Source organism: Gastrolobium bilobum, unplaced genomic scaffold, assembly GCF_033153095.1.
Source record: "Gastrolobium bilobum isolate Gb01-03AN ecotype WA unplaced genomic scaffold, APGP_CSIRO_Gbil_v1 utg32035, whole genome shotgun sequence".
Taxonomy (NCBI): domain Eukaryota; kingdom Viridiplantae; phylum Streptophyta; class Magnoliopsida; order Fabales; family Fabaceae; genus Gastrolobium; species Gastrolobium bilobum.
In genome coordinates, this window is record NW_026897713.1 from 82,290 (window position 1) to 103,353 (window position 21,064).

The 21,064-nt window shown below is 34.1% G+C and overlaps 2 protein-coding genes and 1 pseudogene across 4 annotated transcripts; 2 read left to right on the forward strand and 1 right to left on the reverse strand.

Moving 5' to 3' along the window:
- Positions 1 to 2,892: 2,892 nt before the first annotated feature.
- On the forward strand, positions 2,893 to 12,014 carry LOC133309405 (light-mediated development protein DET1). 3 transcript variants are annotated; one of them, XM_061510161.1, is made up of 12 exons: positions 2,893 to 3,154; positions 4,682 to 4,790; positions 5,464 to 5,891; positions 6,138 to 6,222; positions 6,857 to 7,030; positions 8,022 to 8,090; positions 8,288 to 8,344; positions 8,942 to 9,028; positions 9,132 to 9,296; positions 9,430 to 9,525; positions 11,100 to 11,199; positions 11,756 to 12,014. In XM_061510161.1, the coding sequence occupies exons 2-12, from the start codon at positions 4,716 to 4,718 to the stop codon at positions 11,893 to 11,895; spliced, it is 1,476 nt and encodes a 491-aa protein (XP_061366145.1). In that variant the 5' UTR covers positions 2,893 to 3,154; positions 4,682 to 4,715; the 3' UTR covers positions 11,896 to 12,014. The 3 variants fall into 3 exon arrangements, with proteins under 3 accessions (XP_061366145.1, XP_061366143.1, XP_061366144.1); XM_061510159.1 differs by having other exon boundaries at positions 2,899 to 3,154; positions 5,994 to 6,222; XM_061510160.1 differs by having other exon boundaries at positions 2,901 to 3,154; positions 5,994 to 6,222; positions 8,948 to 9,028.
- Positions 12,015 to 12,628: 614 nt separating this feature from the next.
- On the forward strand, positions 12,629 to 14,966 carry LOC133309407 (protein NRT1/ PTR FAMILY 5.6-like; annotated as a pseudogene).
- Positions 14,967 to 16,935: 1,969 nt separating this feature from the next.
- Positions 16,936 to 18,213, reverse strand: LOC133309413 (F-box/kelch-repeat protein At3g23880-like). The gene has a single exon (XM_061510176.1). The coding sequence runs from the start codon at positions 18,193 to 18,195 to the stop codon at positions 17,056 to 17,058; it is 1,140 nt and encodes a 379-aa protein (XP_061366160.1). The 5' UTR covers positions 18,196 to 18,213; the 3' UTR covers positions 16,936 to 17,055.
- Positions 18,214 to 21,064: the final 2,851 nt, after the last annotated feature.

Here is a 21,064-nt window from a genome sequence, read left to right on the forward strand (position 1 = left end):
CTTTTTTCCCTTCTTTAGCTAGATTTAAGGAATATTATTAAATAAAATATACTTGTAAGAACCACTTATTCATCCAATGTTCAATAAACTGAGCCAATTTCTTTTAATTTAAATAAATCCAAAATTAGATTAAATAAATAAGTTATTTTTTAGCCAAATCAAATTTAAGTTGAAACTAGTTACTAAATAATCTAAATTTATATGATTAATTTATCTTAAACATTTTTGAACCAATACTGCCAAATTACTCTTAAATATATTTATCGAAGTAAACATTTAATTCGGTGATGATTAAATATTTATCTGAAGACATTTAACAGTTATTAGGATGTAAATTTCGCCCTAACATACAAATATTTCCCTTAAAAGGGTGTTTGGTTCAAGTTTTTGGAGAGGATTACCGGTAATCCTTCTTTGGTAAATGTAATTACCATGTTTGGTAGAAGGAATAAATTACGATTCCCGGATATCCAAGGATTACCGGTAATTTGATTTATAAAGAAAAGTCACTGTTCAGATTACCAAAATAATATGGTAATTCGAAATACCAATCAGAATACCAAGTAAAGGGAAAGCACAACAACAAATTTTGAGACAAAAATACCCCAATACACATAAAAATCTAGACCCAATCTATCATTTACAAAAGTAAAAATAGTTTGGGGTTATTTTTGTAAAATAACCTCATATTCCAAGTCATATTTCGTTCTAAACCAAATATGGAATCAGTAATTTTTACCCAGTATTCCCGGTAATATTTTGGCGAACTAAACACATCTTTCGTAAGATTCCAAGTAAACTCAATTTCTACTGAATTCCCATTAATCATGATTCCCGGTCACCAAAAAATTTCTCCTGTACCAAACACAAGGAACATTTGGTAGGAGTTTTTCTCCTAAACAACCAGGCAAATCAGATTGGGTTTAGGAGTTTACCATGTTTGGTAGAGGAGTTTAAAAAAGTGAACCTGGCAAATAGCTTAACCCAGGCAAAACTATTTGTGTGTAAATTTTCCTCCATTTCACTGTTTCAAAAAACCACAAGCTAGGTGGTATTTGGTGTTAACAGGGCAAAGAAGGAAACAAGCGAGAGATTTATCTCGAAAATGCCCCTCTTCCACGAAAAGCTATTTTTCAACCAACAAATCAGACATCATTGGCTACCTGGAGTCTTCAAGTGACAATGCATGTTTGGTTCTCAATTTCAAGCATAAGTGAACAACTCAACATGGATCTGGATCCTCTAATGTGAAAAATCATATGATCATGTAATGTGGGAAATGGTAGATCAATGGTAATAAAGGAGGAGAAAAAAAATATATTAAAATAAGTAGTTACAAAATCATAATCGTTGATTTACTTTTGTATGATTGTAATCTTCTCACATTATCATGTCATATTTTTTTTCACATTAGAGGATCCATTTCCACTCAACGTACTTCAGCTTGCTGGGACTTCAAGTAACGAGGAGATTTGGTCAATATAGGAAGTCAAACAACTCAACATACTGTTTACAACACACGCTCAAAACATTGGAGATTTGGTTGCCGGTTTTGAAAGAGAGACACAACGAAAGACAGAGATTTGAAAAAAGGAACATCATATTTTGGAAGATAACCCCAACGACCGAATCACTCATATTTTAGTCGAGGGTATATTTTTTTCCAGCTTCAAAATTAAAAGTGCCAATTTTGATAATTTATACTCATTATCCCATCAATATATTATTTTCAACCAAACATGAACTTTGGAAACTTATATCAATTTTTTTGATAATATTTCGGTCTGTCAAACAACTTTTTCTAAACTTTCATACCAAACTCACTTTTTTATTATATTAATAGTAAAAGAATTTCCCTGATAAAATTTTTTTTTCTCCTCTACCAAACGTCCCTTGAATATATTATATTGATAAGAGAATCTTTATCAATATAAGCACGAAGCAATACATGGTAGATTTCTTCATGTAATTCATGATAAAGTTCTTTCATATCATAGCCTCAGCAATATACGAGAGATTTCTCAATGCCATATATGGTAATATTTTTCTTTTAAAATGGTAACAAGAATAAAATATTTTAAAACTAAATATTTTATTTTTTAAATTTTAGTACATGATTCCATTTTTATAAATGTCCTATAGACACTTCATTAAATATAATAAGGGTTTGTTTTTTCTGATGTTACTTTAGATAACTTTATCTAATGTTCATCAAAACGACGTTGTTTTGGGACGGAAATCATGGTATTTTTGTAATTTTAATTTATTTCAGGGTTATAATAGTCTTTATCACTCTAATTTTTTAATTTTTCAACCCCAAAACGACGTCATTTCGATTAACATTAGATAAAATTATCTAAAATAACATCGGAAACTTTTTTCCCATATAATAAATAGTTAATATTTTTTTTCCTTTTTTCTCGTGTTACTGTAAAAAAGAAGTTCTCGTACTATCCTTTATAACTATATAGTCAGAAAAGTACGTAATTATAATATTAAAATTTTTTTTCTCTTCATATTAGTTAATAATGTCTGATGAAAAAAATAAATAAATTTAATATTAATTATATATTCTCTGAAGAGGAAAGATCCGTTTACAAATCTATAAATTACACTATATCTGACCGGTGATACTGTACTCAAAAATATATTACCGATCAGACATAGTATAATTTGTAAATAAAAAAATTTGTAAATATAATTTTTTCTCTAAAATATATTATAAGGGATGGCTAAAAAAAAAATTTGCACCTGTTATCCCCTTTTTTTTCATATGATTACATTTATGAGATATGGCATGATATAATTTTGTGGTGTCACCTTATCCTAATGTCAGCAAAGATAAAAAAAAAAGGAAAGGAAATGATAGTTGTGGACTTGTGGTGTTTGGTTGAAGTTGCAAGTTGCAAAGAAAGAGTGGGTGGGTGGCATTGAGATTGAGAGAGAAAGGGAATTAGGGATGGACGCACGCGGGGTGACGTGGCATCTCCAAACTCAATTTTACCCAAATCCCAACACAACACACAAAGCACAAACAAACTCCCAAAATCTCATTCTCTCTCAGTTCCGGTGAACTCGCGACGTTGCTCTCCTTCCGTCAACGGCGGTTTTCACGGTGGTCACCAGTGACCTCTCTAATTTCCGCGTTAAACCTGTAATTCTCTGTCCAACTTATTGCTTTATTATTCTTATTCTTATTATTTTGCTTATGATAGGTTGAGCTTTTTGAATGTTGATTTAACTCTTGCTTTCGGTTTTAACACTCTATTTCCCTGCTCAAGCTCTCTCTTGAATGTGTAAAAATGTAATTGTATTGCAATGCTAAGTTGTGATTTGTAAACTAGGATGTGTTTGACTGTTGAATATGAATTGTGAACTGCTGCTAAGTTTCAACTTGTTAAGATCCGTTTAATGTTGTAAATAGCATATGCTAGTGTTACGATTTAGGTAAAAATAACACTCCTCATATCATCGTCGTCTTATATTAGCAAAAGAATGATAGTTATACACACTCCAGGCTAGGCTGGTTTGGTTTGGTTTGAGGTTCCTCAACCCGAAACTAGCCTGTGAAATTTTAACACTTTATAACATTAATGAATCCTGATTGTGATCAAAATGCAGAAAGGAAGAAATATTTTATGCTCGTTGCTTTTGGAGTTGCCCGAGTCTCTAGATGATTTAGATTGGCCTTTTCCAGTCCTGCTTTTTTGCATTCCCATTTCTGTATACTGTTATGTTTATGAGGAATACTACTATTTTCACAGGCTTTTAGTTTTATCATCTTACATGGTCTGTAGTGTAGATTAATGTGACATGCCAAGGTTATTGCAATGCATGGACTGTGAATGGTCATTTTGTAAAAAAAACTGCCAGTTTTGTTCATACTGAATGCATCTTAAATCGTAATTTTTACTTAATTCAGTTCTCTTTTTTGAATTCCTGAATTTTTTTTACTTTTTATATCTCTTTTTTTCCGAGCAAACTTGAAGCAGTGGTAAAGCTGCTCCTTTGTGAATAAAAGGTTACGTGTTCGGATCCAGGAAATAATTTTTTTGTAAAAATGTAAGGGTAAAGTTGCATTCAAGGATTTCCATCACCCTACTCTTGCAAGTGGGGATTTCATGTATCTCTCTTTTATCCTCAAATTATGTAATGTATATATTCTTGCCATTTCTCTTATTCTTAATTAAATATTTCCGGATTCAAAGTGATCTAGTCTATTTTGGATTGACGGAAAGGAAAGGAATGGAATAGTATGACATTAGTTTCAATCGTTTGAGGGCAAGCCTTGGAGTAGCGGTAAGGTTGCTCCTTATGACCAAAAGGTCACGGGTTCAAGTTTGGGAAACAACCTCTTTGCAAAATTGCAAGGGTAAAATTGCGTACAATCGACCCTCACCCCTACCCTTGCAAGTGTGGGAGTCTTGTGCACTGGGGTTTTCCTTTTTTTGTTGTTTCAATTGTTTGGATTGTTTAACATATGATGGAAATGGAAGGGAACCTGATGGGATGGAATGGAACGACTTGATATTTTTCTTTATTCCCAATTGGGTGGAGTGGTATGGGATGGAACCAGCCGATATCATAATAATGAAGTTATAAATCTTACCTCTATTAAAAATAATGATTCTATAGAAATAACTTGTCTAATATGAAAAAAATCATTTTTCTTCATTTTCAGGGTGAATAAGTTTTCCAGTTTGTGGAGAAGCTTAATGTACTACAGAAGCAGCAATATTGTAGCCAGGATTTTTGAACGTCAAATTTGCACGCCTGCTCCTGGCACTAGTGTAATTACTTCTTACTACCATATGTATATATTTAATGTTGTTTCATCTGGGAATTCTTCAAGTCTGGTCTTCTTTAGCCTCTTTTTAGTTTACTATCTTATTTGGTGAAATAATTTATTTTTAAAATCTGGGGTATGGAATAATTAATACGAATAAAGAATTAAGAATGTCTACAAGATTTATGCTTTGCTGCATGAGTTTGTGCATGAGTTTGTAAGCACTTGAGAATAGGAATTGGTCTTTCTAGTCTTTGTTTTTTTCCTTTTCCTTTTTTTTTTTTTGGAGTTGCACAATTATTGGGAATGTGATTATCCCTGATGATACTAGTTACTGCCAAGGACATGTGGGAAGATAAATAAGCATAAGTGGAGTTATGCTATTTGCTTTATTGCATCTTTTATATGCACTGAGGTTGGACAGTTTATTTGATTCTACAGTGTCCTGTAGAACATATATATATATATATATATATATATATATATATATATATTTGGGTACAATAGAACATATTGTTTTTAATATTGAAATGCAGTGTGATTTTGAATAATTTACTTTCACTTTATCCGAGGTAAGAACTAGCTTAGTGGGAAATTTATAAAATCGTTGTCTTGTTCCTTTGTTGAAGGAACCTGAATTGAATTTAATTTTTGCAGGTGTAATTTAATTCTTGCAGGTTCATCATGCCCGCCGATTCTATGAAAATTTGGTACCAAATTACACAGTATATGAGGTTGAATGCCCAGACCATTCATTTCGTAAATTCACTGATGATGGTCAATACCTTATAAGTTTCAGCAGAAATCATCAACAGTTGATTGTTTATAGGCCTAGATGGCTTTCTTTTTCATGCAAAGATGAAGATTGTGATAAACATGATTTGCCATCAAAATCAAAGAGATTTGAGAGTTTTTTCACCCAATTATATTGTGTACCACTTGCTTCTAGCAATGAACTTATATGTAAAGATTTCTTTCTTTACATGGAGAGTAATCGATTTGGACTGTTTGCTACTTCTACGGCCCAAATTCATGATGCACCTGCGGTTGGAGGAGCCGTCCAGGGTGTTCCCTCGATAGAAAAGATAACTTTTCACCTCTTGAGGTTCTTACTTATCTTTTTTTTTTTTCTTTTTTCAGATCTGCAAAATCAAAAAGACCTTACTTTGTATTTATCTTTTTTTTTTCTCTCACCTATTTTATTTAGATTGGAAGATGGATTTATCCTGGATGAGAAGGTCTTCTGTAATGACTTTGTTAACTTGACATATAATATGGGTGTCTTCTTGTATGATGACCTATTGGCAATTGTATCACTTCGATATCAAACTATACACATTCTTCAAATTAGGGACTCGGGGAACCTTGTCGATGTACGAGCTATTGGGGAATACTGCCGTGAAGATGATGAACTTTTTCTCAATTCAAATTCTCAGGTCAGCGAGCTTTGGGTATTGACGTTATTCTGCAAGGGTTTTGCCGTGCTTGCCATTAAATAAACTGTTGTTTCTTTTTGATAGAAATATCTACTAGTTTTTTTAGTTAAATATTCTTTCAAGGTCTCCTTGAGTCAGCTCAGTTGGTAGAGCTGTGGCATATGCAATGAGTGCGGGCAGTTCAAACACCTGCAATACGCTCTACTTCCTTTCCCATTCCCTTCCTCCCTTCTCATGGAGCTTCTTGTGGGCTACTCCCAGGGCTCATCACCTCAGTGGTGGGTCCTGTTTACCAACAAAATAAATCTTCAAAGAATGTTTTTACTTTTCCATTTAAAATTTTTTAGGTACATTTGGGTAATGCCTTGGGAGTGCTTTTCAAATCTGTTTCGGTTGTTCAAAACTAGTAATTCTATGGTCATCTTTGATTGTCATTACATCCGAATCATTCTTTACCAAATGTAAAGCCATATGAGCTCAATATATATATATATATATATATATATATATATATATAGTGTTAATCTAATATCTTTATGCAGTAGCTTTAATAATATATTGTCATACACAATTCTGATTATTTTGTGGAATATTTGAAGCACTAAACTCATACAAGACAGTCATTTTCTGACAGGTCATGGCATTGTCTGACAAAAATAAACAACATCAGTTGCCTGGACACCACATTGAAAATCATATGCATCAAAGCCAGCCTAATCTGGGGAATTCTTTTCTAAGTGGTATAAAGCAGCGATTGCTTTCGTTCATTTTCCAAGGACTATGGAATGAAGAAAGAGATGATTCCTTGGTTGGTGTTCTAAATTTACTTCTTATTCCACTATCTGCTCTTTCCATTTGTTTTATTTGGCTCTTCTTCCATGCTTAACGTCTTTCGGGCAGTTCATATATTATATTGGAAGGGCATTGGCACATGACCTGCTTTAAAATTTCAGTTTCTTTTTCTTTTCTTTTCTCTTTGATTCTGAAAAATTCAGTTTCTTTTCTTTTGTTCTACACAGCAAATTGTTTTAAGATCTTCTTGTGTCTTATACTCTCACTGTTTATGGACATTATTTGTTGCTGTACATTCTTATTTCTGTATCTCCACAGGCATGTGTGTGGGAATGCACAGGTTTGTTGTCCAACATGGCCAATGTTGTGCACACACACTTTTTGCAATAATTTAGAAAGGAGAAATTACAATAAGGAATTCTTGGTAGAAATATTTCCAATTTGAGAATAATTGACCGCTCACTGGTTGACCATGTTCAAAGAGTGGTTACCGAGTAATCGCTTATTGACTTAATGAACCACCTGTATGTTTTATTAATCCTAACCTAACCTAGAAATGTTTTTATCAAGAATTCCTTTTCGTTAATTTTCCCTTGTTTGCATTCCCAAATAACCTATCATTAGTAGGAAATTGTTAAGCATGAATATGAATATGGAAATGGAAACATTCTAAAATCTGAAATGGCAGGCCCGTTGTCTACACTCCGTAACAATGCTTTTATAAAAGACTACATCAATGGTGCTTGTTATATGAGTGTGTAGACAAGTATTATATCTTGATACCTTGTCAAATGTTTACCCCCGGTATTTCTCGTAATTGCTGTTCTGCACAATTTTTTCTGTCTTGGATATCTGTGTTTCTGAATTGTGGTTCTACAAGACATTAGGCTGTTTTTATCTATATGACTCGAGCTCTGTATCTTCCTGATTCTAATTTTATTTCAATATGTATAAATTAATTATTCTAAACTTCTACTCATTCTGTTTTTTTTTTCCCGGTTCACCAGAGGGTCCAAGGACTTAGGAAGAAGTTTTACTTTCACTTTCAAGATTATGTTGATTTGATTATTTGGAAGGTAGGGTCTTTGCGACATTTTATACATCTTAAATGACTCTTATTGCCGCTTTATCATCAGACAAGAACATTTCACTAATGATTTAAACCTTCTTTACACATTTTTTTTATATATATATAATATATATATATATATATATATGTTTCTGTGCATATGATAAGGAATGTAAAAGTTACATCTATTCTACTCCTGTGCAGGTGCAATTCTTGGACCGACAGCACTTGCTAATCAAGTTTGGTAGTGTAGATGGAGGGGTGAGTTCTCTGTATATATTGTCTTTTTTCAATTTCATTTTGATAATACCATTCACAGTCCCTAAGTGAGTAAAATTGAAAATTACTCACAAGAAATTGAGGAGAGGGCCAAAGCCGAAAACAGTAATTGTCAAGGATTTGCTATACGGAGAGCTCTGGTTTATAGCAGAGTCATCCTCTCTTATCGGAAACAGTAATTGTCAAGGATTAACTCTTCTTAAATTTTAAGCTGATAGCTAAAATGGCTAATATCTTTTCACAAGCCCCCTCAAAGCATACTTCCACCAACCTTTTGCTGAAGTTTAATTTAATTACCGGAATGGGGGAACAAAGATTGCACTCTCGATCACTAGGTCATAAAGTTTACATACCATGCTAGGGACTAACTCTTAATTCTTACAGCTGTTCAAGTGAAGGCCCAAGAATGTTTTTTATCTCTGAAAATTTGATCCAGGTAGTAAAAAAGTGGTGGGGTGCATGTTTAGGTCTTTGTCTGATTAAACATTCCACAAATTTTCAACTCGAAAACTGGAGTGAAATCATTATGCCCTCTATTGAAGTACTATAACAAATGTGTTGATCTTTCATGTTTTGAAGCCTCAGGTTTCACGAAATGCTGATCACCATCCAGCTTTTGTTGCTGTTTATAACATGGATACAACTGAAATCATATCTTTTTATCAGGTAAATTTGTTTTCATCCTGTTTTTTATTTTGTTGGGCTTTCTCTGTGTTACAGACTTACAGTGTCTTGGTATTTTTCCTGACTTATCTTTACATCCTATCAGAATTCAGCAGATGAGCTTTATCTGTTGTTTGAGCATTTCTGTGACCACTTCCATGCAACATCAAGAAATTCGATGTATATGAATTTCATATCATCTCATTCAAATAATATTCATGCTCTAGAACAGCTACGGAGCATAAAAGATAAGGCGAGCAACTCTTCACAGGTAAGGTGTTGTTGCTGCTGTAACCTTATAATAGCCTGGTCACTCCCTTTCTCACTTCCCAAATAATTGAAAAAACGAAAGCAATGTACATGGCATTCTAATGTGTTATTGTGTAAAATTTGTTGTTTTGCAGTTTGTGAAGAAAATGCTTGCCTCTTTGCCTATCAGTTGTCAGTCACAGAGTCCTTCTCCGTACTTTGACCAATCTCTTTTCCGGTTTGATGATAAGGTTTACTTTAGATGCTTGTTTGCTTGTCTAATTTCCATGCAGTGACCAGAGTTTCTTTTATGTATATATATATATATATATATATATATATATATATATATATCTATATCTGTGTGTGTGTGTGTGTGAGTGTGAGTAGGGTTATATTTACAAATTTTCGGTTTACTAACTACACTATGTACTATGAGTAGTACATACTACTTGTAAATATAACCTATCCCTATATATTTTGGGACAAAGTTTGGTATTTACTGGTTAAAGTGGAGTTCCAGCTGTTAGATTAGTGTTAGTAAATAGTTATTGGGGATGGGAATCAAATTAGGGACCTCCTTCGGAGACCGGCCATAATGCCAGCCTTTCCATCCTGTTGGGAAGTTCTGATGTCAATCTGAACGCTCATTTCTTCAATGTTGTGGTTATTAGATATCTGGAAAGCAATTTGAATTTGAGTTTCTCTTGGTGGAGTTAATGGCAACCTTTGCAACACTGATATTGACAACCGGTACATTAAAATGATATGGTAATGGGGGCAAATATTCTAGAAGCTGATTACTGGTTGATTCCATTTTAACTTGAAAAAGAAGGGTGAATGGAGGTGTAGATGTCCACTTTAAGTTACAGTTGGAAGGATGATTTTCTACAGTTTCCATACAAGTTATTCATTCATGTGCAGAATGGGATAGGTTTTATCTTCATCAGTATATTCCACGGAAGACTTACTGCCCAATTTACCCCCCCCCCCCCCCCCGAAGGGAGGGGGAAGCAAATTTGACATGCTCATTGATGGCCCATATTAAAAGGGTTTTTGATGAGACTTTGGGATGCATCACCCGAAAAGACAACTCAAAGGGTGGGAGTGTCAAAGACTTTATAAACCTCATATTAGTTGCTCATACAACCAATTGTACCTTGCAAATGGATCCCAACATTCCACCACACTTCCCTAGTGCGTGCCCCCACGCACAGCTCCACGTTATGGATGCTCTGATACCATTTGATGAGATCGTGGGATATACCATCCCAAAAATCAGCTCAAATGGTGGGAGTATTCAAGGCTTTATAAACCGACATTAGATGCCTATACAACCAATGTGAGATTCCAAGTCCCATACTTTGCAAATGGAATCCAACATTTTTCAATTTGAATTTGTCATGTACTTTAAAGGGTTTTCAATTTAATTAGTAACGGGGGCAAATATTCTAGAGTTGGAAGAATGATTTTCTACAATTTTGGTACAATATATTTTAAGTTATTCATGTGCAGAAAAGGGATAGGTTTTCTTTTCATCAGTAAATTCCACGGAGTAATTACTGCCCAATTTATCTCCGGATGGAGGGTGGGGAAGCAAATTTGACATGCTCATTGACGGCCCATATAAAAAGGGTTTTCCTTGTATGCGTGCAGCTATACATTAATTATTCACATGCACACAGTATCTCAAGATCTGCTAAATAATGGATGAAAGTTCTAGGTCATTTAATTTAATTTTCTTTCTCTCCTTTATAATCCCACACAAAATATAAGATTTTGCACTTAATATGGGTTATCGTTTTAATTCTTCCCATCCTTGCAGCTGATTTCTGCAACTGATCGGCATAGGCAATCAACTGACCATCCAATCAAGTTCATTTTAAGAAGGCATCCATATTCTCTCAAATTTAAGATCAAACCAGGTGCGCTTTTTCTCTTGTTCAGGCTTGCCTTCTAGACATCAAAACGACAATATAAAGATCCTCCCATTCTGAGAGTAAAATGGGGGTGGGATCAGGCTTTTCTATTAGGAGGATGCTCTAGAGAGAGAAAAATGCAAGTGGCAGTCCTTAATGAGAAAAATCAACAAGATTTTTTTTTATGTAAAATACAACTTGTATCACCAAACCAGAGATTTGTGACAACCTACTATATTGATTTTCTCATCCAATGTTTACCACGTGCACTGTTCCCGTACGAAGAGCCTGATCCTAGATAAGCCTATTGACACTTCAATTGTCTGGAGTGGGGGTTATATACTAAACCCCCCTCCCTCCCTCCCTCCCTTTCTTTTATTTAATTTCTATTTTCTTGTATACTTTTGTTGATGCTCAGTAATGTTCTACTGGGTATGCCATTATAATTGTTTTTCTTATATTAGTAGTTGTGCTAACCAGTAATCCCTCCTATGCAACTTTGATCTCATTTGTGAACAATAACTTTGCGGACTTTATTTCATGCTTGAAATTTATGACTTAGGTCCTGAAGCTGGTAGCATGGATGGTCGTGCGAAAAAGATATCTTCATTTCTTTTTCATCCAATTTTGCCCCTTGCTCTTTCTGTTCAGCAGACTATGTTCTTGCAGGCTTCAGTTGTAAATATTCATTTTCGAAGATGAGCGTAGGTTTGCTTTGTCTTCCAATATAAACTGTCTTCACTGAATCAAGAGGATGTATATTCAGTCGGTACTTGCAAAATGTATGTGAATTAGATTCTAATGATTGACTGCTGTGACAATTGACATTCGCTTTATATTTTGGTCAAAATTACTTTTTCTTGCATGAGAGAAGAGAGTAAAGTAGGAGAGAGGAGGAAAAAGTCACGAGCGAGGACAGAACTCAACATTCAAAAAACAAACTTAACTGACAACATAAACTGATAACCATTAAACTAACTATGGTTATAGTAAATTAACTAGAGTTAAAAGTAAAACTAACTCTATGAAACTCCCCTCCAAGATGCAGAGTGAATATCTTTCACTTCCGTTGATACATATGGCTAATTAGTATATTGTTAGACGAGTGAGAGAAATTAGGGAGTGACTTGAAAGGTTGTTATAGCTTATATGGTTGTTATAGCTTATATGGTTGTTATAATTGATAGGTGATAGGATTTTATTGTTAGATTCTGTTGTGTGAGTGTGTGATGCAAAATGTGTATTTCCCTTGTGAGCATTTTTCTGTTTTAGGAGGGAGAGTATGACTATATAAGACTGTAATTTCTCTATCAAAAGGAACAAAAAGTATTTTCCAGAACCATTTTGGTTAAGGAGGAATTCTCCCCTCGAAGTGAGATAGTTCATTCTTATCAATTGGCGCTTTCATTGAGAGTTGAACTTTCTTCTTTTCACCATGTTTTCATCCTCCATCTCAACCCCCATCAACGATACTCAGCAGCAATCCGTTCAATCTATTTTTGAGGAGATGAAATCTAGTTTTGCAGCAATGAACTCCACATGCGAGAACGTTATACACATGCTCCAGAACTTGATCCATGAACGTAAAGAACAAGCTGCTATCAAGATTCAGAAGGCCTTCCGCAAATATTCATCGCAACAGGATGTTACAAAAAATGAAATTAATTTGGGCGAGACGAAATCTGAAGCTATCTCCACAACTCCTGAGTCGTTGGAAGTCTCGGCAAAATTGATTCAACAATCGGAAGAAAATCGACTGCTGATGGCGGATCCAGAGCATCAAGAGGTAGTGGATTTTCCAAAGCACTCTGATGGAACCATTATGCGTATTGTTGCATGTGACGAATACTCATCCAGCCCCTTTGCGGACGAATTCAAATCTTCGTTAACCCATTTCATCTTCGAAATACCACTTGTTCTCCTCAGCTTGGGTAGGTTTGATGTGCACTTCGGTGATCGTCCCGATCTCAAAGTTGCGCGCCCACCTCCAGCAGATCCACCTTGGGTGCTTTCAAATTTCGACCTCTGTCATGTCCTTCACAATCGGTCTTCAAAGGCTAACCTCGTGCTCACGGTCTTAGATGCGGGTGTTGGAGATATACAAATAATGGAACATAGATTTGCATTTATGGCACACATTATCACCAAAGAAATGTGTTTGTTAAAGACAATATTGCCTCATTTCGTCAATTCGGTGCATTCTATACGAAGGCAACAACAAGGAACCCAGGTGCATTCTGATCTTCTTTCACTTTCTGTTGTGATACCGAAGATGGGGTGTGATTCCAATATTGTGTCATTTTGCACCATTATTGATGTCTTCCTTGCATGTGACCACCAAGTTAAGGCACCTGATTTGTTTGATGAAATGCTTAAATGGTGTTTGTGTCCTATTATTACTTCTTTTAATAGGCTATTGCATGGGCTTTGCAAGCCAAGCCCAGATTCTTCTGTATACCTGATAGGATTAAGCTTGTTGACTATGTCTCATTTCATCTCAAGTCTAAAGCCATGCAACACTAGTATATGTCAACGGCCTAGGAAGGTTTATGAAATGGTTTTCTTCTTTGCCCTTTATTGCATTTGGTTGGGCACGGGAGGATACAAACCATGCTTGCAAAACGTTGAAGCTGATCCATTTGCTGATGATCACATGGAAGAAAGGAAGAAGATGTCTTTCTTCAACTGGTGGAACTTTGCACTTTGCTTTGCATTACTGCGTAGTGCAACAATGGTTGTTTATGTTCAAGACTTTCACGACTGGGGGGCTGCTAGTCATATCCTCACTACTCTTAGGGCTCTCTTTCTCATGGCTTTCTATGTGGGGAATTTTTTTTATAGATACCGGAAGCCAAAAGGATGCCCTTTAACATCCATTTTTCAAGTTCTGATTGCAGCCATAATAAGGAAAAGGAATTTATCTTGTCCTTCAAATTATGCTTTACTATATGAAGTCCCAAAGTTAGAGAAGTCCCAAGGAAGACTTCTAAGACATACTAGCAGGCTCTGGTTTCTTGACAAAGTTGCAATTATTGAAGAAAAATATATTGAGCAGAAAGGCAATCCATGGAGATTTGCAACACTCACAAGAGTGGAAGAGACAAAGCTTATTCTGCATATAGTTTCCATATGGCTAACTTCATTAGCAACTGGAGTATGTGTAGCACAAGGCTCAACACTTTTTGTTAGACAAGCACTTTCTATGAACTTAAAGGTCAGCGATAGTTTCAGCATCCCACCAACTTCCATTACCTCTGTTGTAGCTATTGGTGCCTTAATATTTGTCTCAATATATGACAAGATTATTGCTCAAAGTCTGAGGAAAGTCACTGGTACTGAAAGAGGCATCAACATCCTTCAAAGGATTGGCATTGGCTTGACATTCTCAATCATAGTTATGGTTGTTGCGGCCTTAGTAGTAGCAAAAAGACTAAGAATGGCTGCACATGAAATCTATATAGCAGGGGAAATAGTGCAAAAGACTATGAGTGTGTTGATACCCGGTACTTAGTTATTGGCTTTGGAGATTCATTTTCTCTAGTAGGTTTGCAAGAATAATTTTGCCAAAAGACTATGACCAAGTTCCTGACTCCATGAGAAGCTTGGGAATGGCTTTATATCATAGTGTTATTGGGGTGGGAAGCTTCTTAAGCAGCTTTCTAATCATCATTGTGGATCATGTCACGGGGCATAATGGCAAAAGTTGGATTGAGTTTTGGCAAGTCTACCTATCCACCTTGAGGACAAGGTGTTTGTTATGGGGTATGGAATGATACATATGGCTAATTAGTATATTGTTAGACAAGTGAGAGAAATCAGGGAGTGACTTGAAAGGTTGTTATAGCTTATATGGTTGTTATAATTGATAGGTGATAGGATTTTATTGTTAGATTCTGTTGTGTGAGTGTGTGATGCAAAATGTGTATTTGCCTTGTGAGCATTTTTCTGTTTTAGGAGGGAGAGTATGACTATATAAGACTGTAATTTCTCTATCAAAAGGAACAAAAAGTATTTTCCAGAACCATTTTGGTTAAGGAGGAATTCTCCCCTTGAAGTGAGATAGTTCATTCTTATCATCCATCTAGAATAGCAACAAGTGTAAAGAAGGAAAAGCTAAAGGGTTAGTGAACATGTACAAGTTGGTGTTGTTTTGGGATCGACATCAATTTAAGCAATCCTGCAGACACTTGGTCCCTGACGAAATGGTAATTAATTTGAATATGTTTTGTTCTTTCAGAGGCAGTAGTGGTCATGCTTTGCTTTTTGGCTTTAGAAGAGATCATTGCATCACCCAAAAAGATGCAAAAACAAGCATGTGGTTCTTGTGGTTGTGGCAATGTGGTTCTTTCGTGTGAGAGAAGGTTGCAATAATATTTTTATAGATCAAGAGATGAGGAGGAGGATTCTAAAGTCGGAGAGCTCTCTATTATAGGAAGAGTATGTTCTTAGTCGAGCAATTAATTGTTGTCAGCGAGTGATGTGGCACTACTAAATCATGAAAAATTTCTAGTGGAGGTACCGAAATCATCGTAGAGTGAAAGGGGAAAAGAGCTTTATGCAATACAACATTTCTAAAGTGAAAAATTGTCCATATTGAATGTCATAGAGGTTGTAAGCTTTCATACCAGCTCGATACCCCAAAAAAACACATGCCTAAAAGAGTGGAGGCAAAGGCCAAGCATCCAAAAACCCTAAACTTTGAAAAGACATTTGGCTTAAGAAATAAAGGTTCATATGGAAATTGATTACCAAGAAAGGGGGAAGCTGTCCAGTTAATAAGAAAAACAATGGCAAAAAAATATATAAACCAGAGACCGAAAATATAAAGCCTTGGCCACATATTATAATGAATTTTGCAACAATCGGATGATAGTTCAACACAAAATCATGTGGAGATGTTTTTTTAGTGAATTTTGTTTAAAAAAAAAATTAAATTAATTACTGAAAAATTTATCCTCTAAAAATTATTAAAGCACTTATTTGCAACGGATCATCTTTCGAAAAATATTTTGGCCCATAGTCGGGATTTTTTCGGACGAAGATAAGAGTTGATTATATCCATTACATTGTAAGAACTAAGGAGTCTTATATAACATTTTTTAGTTATTTTTCATAAACAGCTTCCATTGAAATTTACTTAGGATGCCTATAGCGGAACAAGAGCCTGAACAAAAGAAATATCTAGTGATTTAGTATGCATATTGTAACATCCAAAATTGACATTTGATCTTGAAGTTGAATACGTTCATGATTCAACCAGAATATCTACAATTTAAAATTTAGTTACTGCATAACAGCAGATGATATATGCTATTCTAGCTAGGCGAATATATTACATCATAATCCACCGGGGCATCAACTCCTACTACTAAAGAGGTTTTGAGAACAATCATTTGATGGACTCGAAATTTGTTTTCTTTGTTTTTCATTAACAAAACCGATTGTCACTGGGGTGCAGTTGTTTGTTTACAAATTGTTGTTTCTAGCTTCAAAAAAAGTTCTAGCTTAAACAGAAGTGGCATACTGATATATAACGTGACAATGTAAAATATGTCTACTTACAAAGAAAAGCAATTTTGCCATCTTAAATTTTCAAAGCTTGTTTCTTTTCTCAGACCACATATTTCTTTCCGCATGCTATGATGCTGGTCAACTTATAAAAATTGGACGGCAAAACTAAACTATAAAATAAACATATGATGCTACAGTAGATCAACTGTTATGTTGAAGAAAACATGATGTTACAATAACTTGACCAGCAAGCCCGTGAAAATAAAATCAATAATAAGAACAAGTAAAACAAACCATGTTTCCATAATTAAGCTACGAAGTAGGTAAATAACCGTAAAGAAATGGATGAAATTACAGCCATTTATGCATATTCCTATTTCTTTTGAACGGCTTCCGTTGAGGTGTTTCCGTGCTTCCATCAGAGTTCCTAGGGAGTGAAAGTAGACTCTCCGTATACGTTGCTATTCTGTATCCACACATGTCATTACAATAATATTTGCATTGTTCTAGCAGTTCTCCTTTGTCATTAAATTTCATCAATTCAGCAACACTAGCATGGTATAGTACAACAAGTTCACCAGCTATGGCGATTCTTACATCGGAAAGGTAATCAGGAATCTCGAACATAGTCCAAGATGATTTCACTTTATATTCTTTCATCACCCACACAGTTTTACTATCGCTGAGATTACATAAACCGAGACATTCTCCCATCTTTACCAAATTATAAAAATACAAGCTATCGGTGAAATCACCATCTGGTAGAGATATCTCGTAGAAATTCTTTTTTACAAAATCAAAGGCAAGAATTACTGCATCTGATTTATTTTCAGATAAAGCCAACCAATGAATAGCATCATTAAAGACGAATGGTTGCTTTTTAACATAATAAGAGGGAACATGTAAGCCCTGAATTTCTTTCCATGAATTGGTTCTGAAGGAGAAAAGCATCAAACTGGTTTGCATATCATCATGATCATAGATGGTGTGGAACTTACCCCACAACACAACTATCAAATAATCATCGGTGGATGGATCATACCCAAAACCAATTAAGAGCACTATCGCCGGATAGTGATGTTGTTTCCCTATGTCACAGTGCGACAGGTGTCTGCGGAAACCTGTTAATGGGTTCCAAATATAAAGATTTGGATATCTTTCTATAAGGACAAACCCTCGGCACGAACCCCAAATCCGAAGAGTAGGCACAAGTTTACCTTTACGACCCTTTAGAAGTGGGGGGATGAAGCTTACCTTGGCATCATGAAACGATGAATCAAAATCGATGGATCGAGCTTTAGTACCAGAAAGTGTTATATGGAGAAGCCTGTGAGAGGGTGCGGCAGAGAGCTCGTAATGGGATTTTGCAAAATGAGGATCAGAGATGTGAGAATGCCATGATCTGCGCACGCACTTGAATCGAACAAGAGACTTCACAGGTAACCTCAACAGAATTTCTTGAATCAAATCATGGGGGAGCTCACTCTCCATTGCCACGCTCCTCCTTTTTTCTGTTTTCATCTCAGTATGGTTACGATTCCTCTATATTTATAGGGAAAGAGAAATCATAATAATACAAAGGTATCAGTATGGTAGAAATAAATATAAAATATTAAACATGAAGAATCATAACCATATAAAGATGGAAATAAATATAACCGTTGATCAACATAATCGATCTAATGATGAAATTGATTAGTAATAATATTGATAATAACACTACTTGGTTGTTACAATATATATATATATATATATATATATATATATATAGTTTACATTTCTACAAGCTGCTGTACGTGCAGCAATCAAATATTTGCCATATATATATATATACGTGAAATATTAAATGCGGAGAATCATAACCATACAAAAGATGAAAGCATTAAATGTGAAAAATCATAACCATACACTTATCGTTGATGTACATAAAGCGACTGCAGAAATAATTTTACCTATATATATTATATATCTGTGTGTGTGTTTTGCAACTCTCCCACGAGACCACGACTACAAAATTTGAGAGTTTGCAGCTGACACAAAAATATGGTGGACCCCACCAATTTTTAAAAATAAAATAAAAATAAAGGAAAAATGCTGGCGAGTGTGGCAGGAGGAAATCAATTCTGTAGTGACATGAGAAGTGATTTTCCATATATATATATATATATATATATATATACATATATATATAAAAGTAAAGATATTCTTACTACCAAAATTTTCTACTACTAACTTACTACCAAAATTTTCTACTACTAACTTACTACCTATCTAATCACCATTGAATCAAAGAGAGAGAATGCTAAAAAATTTTGAAAAAAGAGAAAATTTTGATTCAATGGTGATTAAATAGATAGTAAGTTGGTAGTAGAAAATTTTGGTATTAAGAATATCTCTCCTATATATATAGATATATAAGCCAAATCTGGTGAGAACGTGGTGTCGTGTCATCTATGATGGGAATAACCGAATAATTATATAGGATTGAATTAGGCTTAAAAAAGAAAAATATCATAATATCCTATAATCAAAGTTATTAAACACTATCCGGTTATTGACCCGGTCGAGGTACTGGGTCACTGCTTCAACTAGTGGGTCACCTGTTCAATCGCATGACCCAATAAGGCAAAAAAATTAAAATAATGTTTTTTAATTAAATAATTACGCATTTATTGCAATTTTAGAAAAAATTACGGATCTATTACACACTGTGACGCCTCTTTTGGCGTCACATTGAGGCGTCTCACCCTAAGGGGAAGACGCCCAAATGGAGCGTCTCTCATGAGGTGTTGACACGTGTCACTTTTTTTTTCAAAAAAAATAATTAATTTAATAATAAAACTTTTAAAGGTCATAACTTTTGACTCGAGTATGCAAATCAGGTAATTCTTTTTTTGATTCCACATAAATTTTCGAGATCTACGCAATGACATCTCATTTGATATATTTTATTTCTCACCAACATAATTTAAATTTAAATCAGGTAATCCTTTTTCTTTAGATATTTAGAATATTTATTTAATTATTTCCTTTATTAATACAGATTTTTCAAATTGATTTTTGAGTTTAAATCACAAATCAAATCTTTATTTTGTTTTCCTTATTAATAATAATTGTTACTTTTAATTTAAATCACTAACCAAATTTTTTTATAATAAAAATAAAAGAATTTATTTTTTTAATTTAAATCACACATCAAATCTTGATTTATTTTTTGTATTAAATCATAAAAGCATAACTCAGAGGCTTCTGAGTTTACAAATATGACACGTGTCAACACGTGTCAAAACCTAACACATCACAAATCACGTCTAAATTGGGTTTCAATCAAGAGGCAATCACGCCTAATTTAGATAATTTTATTTTTGAAAAACATTCATAAACCATCATTAATTTCAGACCACGAATAATAACCCATAAGCTTATAACATTAATCATTAATTTTAAAAATAATATCCTTCTTTCTTAGAAATTTAGAATATTTATTTAATTATTTCCTTTATTTCTACATATTTTTCAAATTGATTTTTTTCGTTTAAATCACAAATCAAATCTTTATTTTGTTTTCCTTATTAATAATAATTTTTATTTTTATTTTGAATTTAAATCACAAACCAAATTTTTGTTATAATAAAAAAAATTAAATCACAAATCAAAATTTTATTTATTTTTTATATTAAATCACAAATCCAGAACTCACAAGCTTCTGGGTTTAACCACTATAATACCATTCTTGCAAATTAAAATTGTGTTTGTGAGAAATAAAATATGTCAAATGAGATGTCATTGCGTAGATCTCGAAAAGTTATGTGGAATCAAAAAAAAAAATTACCTGGTTTGGATACTCGAGTCAAAAGTCATAGCCTTTAGAAGTTTTATGATTAAATTAATTTTTTTTTTTGGAAAAAAAAGTGACACGTGTCAACACCTCATGAGAGACGCTCCATTTGGGCGTCTTCCCCTTAGGGTGAGACGCCTCAATGGGGCGTCACATGTGACGCCCAAAAGAGGCGTCACAGTGTGCAATAGATCCGTAATTTTTCCCAAAACTGCAATAAATGCATAATTATTTAATTAAAAAACATTATTTTAATTTTTTTGCCGACCCGTTAAATATATATAAATCTATAATTTATATTAAAAAAACTATAAATATACTTAAATACATGTAAAAAATGATACGAATTTCAAATATTTTAATATGAGAAATAATAAATTAAGCATCCTTGTCCAACAAAAGATCAATCAAATATATAGTATTTGTGATACTGGTGTTTCAGGTTCATTAAATGACATCTCTAACTATAAATTAAATCAAAATTCCATGCATATTACATAACCAAGATAATATACAATGTTG